The sequence below is a fragment of the Agrilus planipennis genome, unplaced genomic scaffold, assembly GCF_000699045.2.
Source record: "Agrilus planipennis isolate EAB-ADULT unplaced genomic scaffold, Apla_2.0 scaffold289, whole genome shotgun sequence".
NCBI classification, from domain to species: domain Eukaryota; kingdom Metazoa; phylum Arthropoda; class Insecta; order Coleoptera; family Buprestidae; genus Agrilus; species Agrilus planipennis.
Window position 1 is genome coordinate 283,157 of NW_020439316.1, and position 6,450 is coordinate 289,606.

The following is a 6,450-nucleotide window of genomic DNA, read 5'->3' on the forward strand; positions in this document are numbered from 1 at the left end:
TACCTATCCTGAGCTAATCTTCACATTTTCCCTAAACTAGAGCATCCCACATTCTTAATATATATAATAAATTTATTACTGATAATATTTCACCAAGTGCTCAGTAAAGTACTTAAAACATCCTTGTCTTCTTGCAGCCTCAGTGAATGTTACTTTGCGGGCAAGGGCACCGCTCTGGTGCTTCCGGCGGAGGCGCACAAGTCCAGCAGACAATCGGAGGCTCAAGGCAGCAACATCCAGAAACACTTGCAGTCGATGTTCTACTTGTTGCGACCCGAAGAAACGCTGAAAATGGTAAGCTGGATTTTTACATTTACGAGCGCAATCTGAGTGAAGTTGGTCAAACTAACGAAAATATGTTCTTCATCGTATATGATTGATACAATTTGATAATATGCAAGTGAATTATCTGTGAATATCCTTTTTCCACAGCCGTCTAATACAAGCCATGCTGAGAAATTTGGCAACAGCGCATTGCTTCGATGTGAGAGTCCTATTCTGCGAGTCTTACTTGTTATTACTACACGTCGTTACACATGATTTTTAGACACCCATTACGATAAAAATGAATTGAATTATTAAATAACTAACATTTGTTCATCACTGATAGTATGTGACGTTATTTAAAATACACTTCAACATGTAGGTATTAAGAACAAAATAGAAAAGACAAAAGATTAGGTGTAAACATTGTTAGGTACCTACATGAATTTCATCTCGATAATTGTAATTTTATTAAAGCAAATTTCCACACCACAATTGAAGTATTGCCAAGGCGCGTTAGCTTTTTTTNACCGCGGATGGTAGTATTTAATATTTCTATCCAGTAGTAAACTGGTAGAATGCAGCAGTCTATGAAATATTTCAATGATATGGAAATAAGTTCCGTATAATTTTAAACGTGCTTAGATGCCATCATCATCATCAAAATTGTAAGGTCGTCGGATTACGTCGAAGCTCTTGTATAAATCAGCCATATTTTATAAGAGAAATCTGCATAAAAATGCGCTTAAAAATAAAAATGAACGGAGGGCAACGAAATTTTTACGATCAATTTAATGACGTACGTTATTATTTATGTACCTCATTTCATTATCAATAACAGTGGAACAATGTTATTGTGGCTAAAAGCCTAAACAAAATTTGCAAAATTTTTCGCAACACAAATATGTTTTTAAACTGAAACAACCTTGCAATAAAAGTTTGAATCGGTCGTTGGATGCAAAGACAGTAGTTACTCTATGTTTTAAGGTCATGTTACATGGTGCATGGAGCGGCAATCCATGCGTGGCGTGTACTGTTCACGCTACCTCACGAATTGCTAATCCACGCTACGTGTACAGGTTCGGCGCGGCGGCCTGGAGCGAACAGACTCGTCCTACTACATTCTTTGACTTCATTTCACGACTGAGGAGTGCGCGTGGAGTGCCTATCCACGTTCCACGCGGCATGTAACACGACCTTTAGCAAGTGCGTGAAATTGTTGATCCACGCTTTATGTAAGAGCGTCAGCGCGGCCTGGAGCGGACAGACTTATCCTAGCAGTTTCTTTGACTTCGTTTCACGGCAGTGGAGGGCGCGCGGAATCGCCTTAACGTTCCACGCGCTATGTATCTTGACCTTTAGTAGGCGCATGGAATTGCCGATCCACCCTTTATATAAGAGCGTCAGCGCGGCCTGGAGCGGAAAGACTCGTCCTAGCACTTTCTTTGACTTCGTTTCAAGGCGGCGGAGGGCGCGTGGAGTGTCTGTCCACGTTCCATGCGCTATTTTAAAGATAAGGTTGTTAATTCTGATATAGGTAAATTCACAATTTTTATATTTTGAGTTTCTCACTGACAAGCCTCGTGTAGATAATTTTTTAGTATTATTAAATTTATCTACAGAAAATGACCGACTTTCTGTATAAAAGCGAGAGATTCTGAAAAAGAAAAGGGAGACAATTATCGAAATCCCCTGTTAAAGAAAATGAATCGGTTTTTATAATAAGGATTATGTATTTTAAGGTTTTACATGTATGCTTATTGGAGTGAAAATTGTTTTGTAGCTATATGTAGCTTACTAGATAAGTTTTGCAATACCTCATCATCTTTAGGTTATCAGTCCTAAAACTGGTTGGACACGCGCCTCCACTCTTACCTATCCTGAGCTAATCTTCACATTTTCCCTAAACTAGAGCATCCCACATTCTTAACTATGTGCGAACAGTAATGTAATCTATGTCTACCTCTGCTCTTGTTAATTCTTTTTCTAATATGTCTCTAACTAGCCCTTCATGCCTAAGAAGGTGTCCTAGCAATCTATCTCTACTATTTCTAATTGACCTCCACAGAGTCCTCTGTTCTGCTTTTTTTTCTAATACCTCTTCATTTCTAACCTTCTCTATCCATGGTATCCTCATGATTCACCTGTAACACCACATTTAGAAAGTTTCTAATCTTTTCCTTTCCGTCCCGGCCTTTGTCCATATCTCGCACCCGTACAGCGCCACGCTCCAGACATACGACTTGAGAATCCTTTTCGAATTTTCAAATTCCTATTTTTATATTCCCCTCTTTCCCTACTTTTTCTTTCCTCACATACCAGTATTTTTGTTTTACTTTTATTTAATTTCACACAATACTGTTTTGTCAATACCGTTCCTATTTAGTTTAAGGTTTATCTCTGACTTCTCCTTTCTTGATATTAATACTGCTACATCGTCTACAAATCTAGGCATACTAATATTTTACCCCTATATATCTATCCGTACAGTTATCCTGTCTTTAATACAATACATACAGCTTTTATTTTCTGCACTCTTTCAAAATAATTTATCATGAAGAAGTTTCTGTACATTTTAAGTGATATGTATGTCGATCTTCGTTTAATATCGTAATTTTATATTATATCCAAATAGTCAGTTTTCAAGACGTCATTATTTATTAAGATTACTCAGGGACTTGATATTAGTGACATCTATCTAAACAACATTATCGAGTTCGATTGAATAAACTGGTGACGGTTTACTTTAATTTTAATTTTCTAATTAAGGACATTAAAACGATTATGTTTTGCCTATACTTAAACTTTTTGAGTAACAAACTGGACATCTGTGACTTTTTCCTGCAAATAAACATCCGCTGTACGAATTTATGTTAAAAATAAAATTAAATAACATTAAGTACCTATTTCATTCATCCGCAGTCTTTGAAAACCGTTTTTAGAGTAATTTTACGGAATTAGAAGCTATAAAAGAAATTATCCGTTGGTATTACCGCGGATGGTAGTATTTAATATTTCTATCCAGTAGTAAACTGGTAGAATGCAGCAGTCTATGAAATATTTCAATGATATGGAAATAAGTTCCGTATAATTTTAAACGTGCTTAGATGCCATCATCATCATCAAAATTGTAAGGTCGTCGGATTACGTCGAAGCTCTTGTATAAATCAGCCATATTTTATAAGAGAAATCTGCATAAAAATGCGCTTAAAAATAAAAATGAACGGAGGGCAACGAAATTTTTACGATCAATTTAATGACGTACGTTATTATTTATGTACCTCATTTCATTATCAATAACAGTGGAACAATGTTATTGTGGCTAAAAGCCTAAACAAAATTTGCAAAATTTTTCGCAACACAAATATGTTTTTAAACTGAAACAACCTTGCAATAAAAGTTTGAATCGGTCGTTGGATGCAAAGACAGTAGTTACTCTATGTTTTAAGGTCATGTTACATGGTGCATGGAGCGGCAATCCATGCGTGGCGTGTACTGTTCACGCTACCTCACGAATTGCTAATCCACGCTACGTGTACAGGTTCGGCGCGGCGGCCTGGAGCGAACAGACTCGTCCTACTACATTCTTTGACTTCATTTCACGACTGAGGAGTGCGCGTGGAGTGCCTATCCACCTTCCACGCGGCATGCAACACGACCTTTAGCAAGTGCGTGAAATTGTTGATCCACGCTTTATGTAAGAGCGTCAGCGCGGCCTGGAGCGGACAGACTTATCCTAGCAGTTTCTTTGACTTCGTTTCACGGCAGTGGAGACGTTCCACGCGCTATCTATCTTGACCTTTAGTAGGCACATGGAATTGCCGATCCACCCTTTATATAAGAGCGTTAGCGCGGCTTGGAGCGGAAAGACTCGTCCTAGCAGTTTCTTTGACTTCGTTTCAAGGCGGCGGAGGGCGCGTGGAGTGTCTGTCCACGTTCCATGCGCTAGGTAACATGACCTTTAGAAAGCGTCTGGAATTGCCGGTCTACACTTCATGTAAGAGCGTCAGCGCGGCAAAGGCTTGCCCTAGAAGTTTCTTTGGCTTGATTCACGGCGGCGGAAGGCGCGTGGAATGCCTATCGACTTTCCATGCGCCATGTACGATGACCTTTAAAGCGCGTGGGATAGCCGATCCACGCTGTATGTAAGAGCGTCAGCGCGGCCTGGAGCGGACAGACTCATCCAAGCAGTTTCTTTGACTTCGTTTCACGGCAGTGGAGGGCGCGTGGAATCCCTATCATCGTTCCACGCGCTATGTATCATGACGTTTAACTAGCGCGTGGAATTACCGATCCGCGCTTTGTATAACAGCGTCAGCGCTGCCTGAAGTGGAAAGATCTGTCCATGCAGTTTCTTTGACTTGGTTCACGGTGGCGGAAGGCGCGTGGAATGCCTATCCACGTTCCGCGCGCCATGTACAATGACCTTTACAGCGCGTGGAATGTAAGAGCGTCAGCGTCTGGAGCATGATGGAACGTTCTGACACGTTCTTTTCCGAGTATTGTCGTGGTAAATGTTAAAAGAAACTTTGGCAAAACTTCCCCAAAAATATTTACACAGTATCAAATCACTTATTTAGTTTGCATAAACAAATTTAAATGTACTGTATGCATGTAGGAAGTTTAAATAGTATATAATAGACTTGCAAATATTGTTTAATTTTTAATGTCTTTCGGAGTTGTATGTAGTGATCTAATGATTTTGATATTTATATATATTTGGTATTTATCATTTTAGAAATTGAAAATTGGTTTCCACTTGTAAGTATATGATTAGTATAGTATGAAAATAATGAAAAAAAATATATAATTTCGGATTTATTTATTTAAGGTTTATTCAAAATTTTCGATTTATCTGTAATGCGTTATAAGTTCGCGTTATCCTTTGGGATTACCTATTAATTGTTAATTGTAATTAATAATTAATTCAGATTTAGTTTCAAAATTAAGGAAACGAATCTCAACATTCGATGATATAATAAATGTTTATACGTATGGTACGCCTAGTTGTTGCGTTTTGATTACCAGCATTAGCATTGGAAATTGATATTTAATTACTTCACTGATTAAGCTTCGCCCACATTGATTGCCACGTACGGAAATGCAATAATGATACCATTAATGTATGCTTTTAAATGTACTGCAAATATAATGGTATAAATATATTAATTGCAATAATAAAACGACTGATAAGCATTAAAAGAGACACAGATAAGTCAGCAACAAATGGAGGATTGGAGAAGCGACTTAGAAGGGAGTTAAGCAGGATTAAAAAAAATCCTTTGGGAGGATTGACAAAGGGATAAAGTCCCGTATTTTTTAATTGCAAAATATAGAACAGAAGGAATGATAGTATAGAGAGTAAGTACTACTTGAAGGAAAATGAAAGAAAATGTAGAGTATATGTGTATAAAGCGAACGAATCATTAAAATATGCATCAGAGAGAATTGGAAAAAACACATGGATGTGTAAAAAAAAGCAACATCCTTTAAAAAGGAATGTAAAAATTTGATTATGCAGTAGGTAGGTGCTCAGATTGTCCCTTATTAACAGTTAACTTTTACCTATTCGCTGTATTGAGGACCACCAGAAAGTTAAGCCATTAACCCTTTGCGTTTCCATTACGCCAACATTACTTTAATTCATTCACATAATTTAGCTAAAGTAGTTTAATATTTTGTAATGTTCTAGGTATTTTTAGGTTTTGTTTATTATCCAGGATCTGTAACCCGTAAATATACATAATATAGTGATTAGCCACCATTTCGTTTATTTTTCCTGACTATTTTTAGTCGTTTTTAGTAGAAAAAGGCAGACAAATCCGCTCAAGTGCTTCTCTCGTGTGTTGCGTGTGTGTCCGTCTCTTTTCTAATAATACGATTACGCAAACTGGTATCAATCATTCACGAGATCGGTTATTTTATTAGCCAATTGTGTGCTTAGTATATCCTACAATATTACCTACTGTGCCGCAGAATAGATTTAACAGTTCTCATTCATTATGGACTAATGGTCTAATGATACACTATATCAACTAATTGTCGTCATATATCACAAGAAATAACGATGAATGGGACTAACTAACGCAACCGTATGTCGAAAAAATGTAATGTTGATATAACACAAGACAGTAGACATTTGTACAGGTTGATAGTTGATTCAAACTAGAGATGTACCCGATAGTG

General features: G+C 37.5%; 1 protein-coding gene across 1 annotated transcript in view; it reads left to right on the forward strand.

Annotated features, from left to right (window-relative positions):
• LOC108740385 (protein phosphatase Slingshot-like) overlaps positions 1 to 6,450 on the forward strand; it is a 28,466-nt gene that overhangs the window by 1,477 nt on the left and 20,539 nt on the right. Inside the window, exon 2 of the mRNA XM_025978527.1 lies at positions 138 to 294. Coding sequence (XP_025834312.1) covers positions 138 to 294 — 157 coding nt within the window. The remainder of the gene's footprint in view (positions 1 to 137; positions 295 to 6,450) is intronic.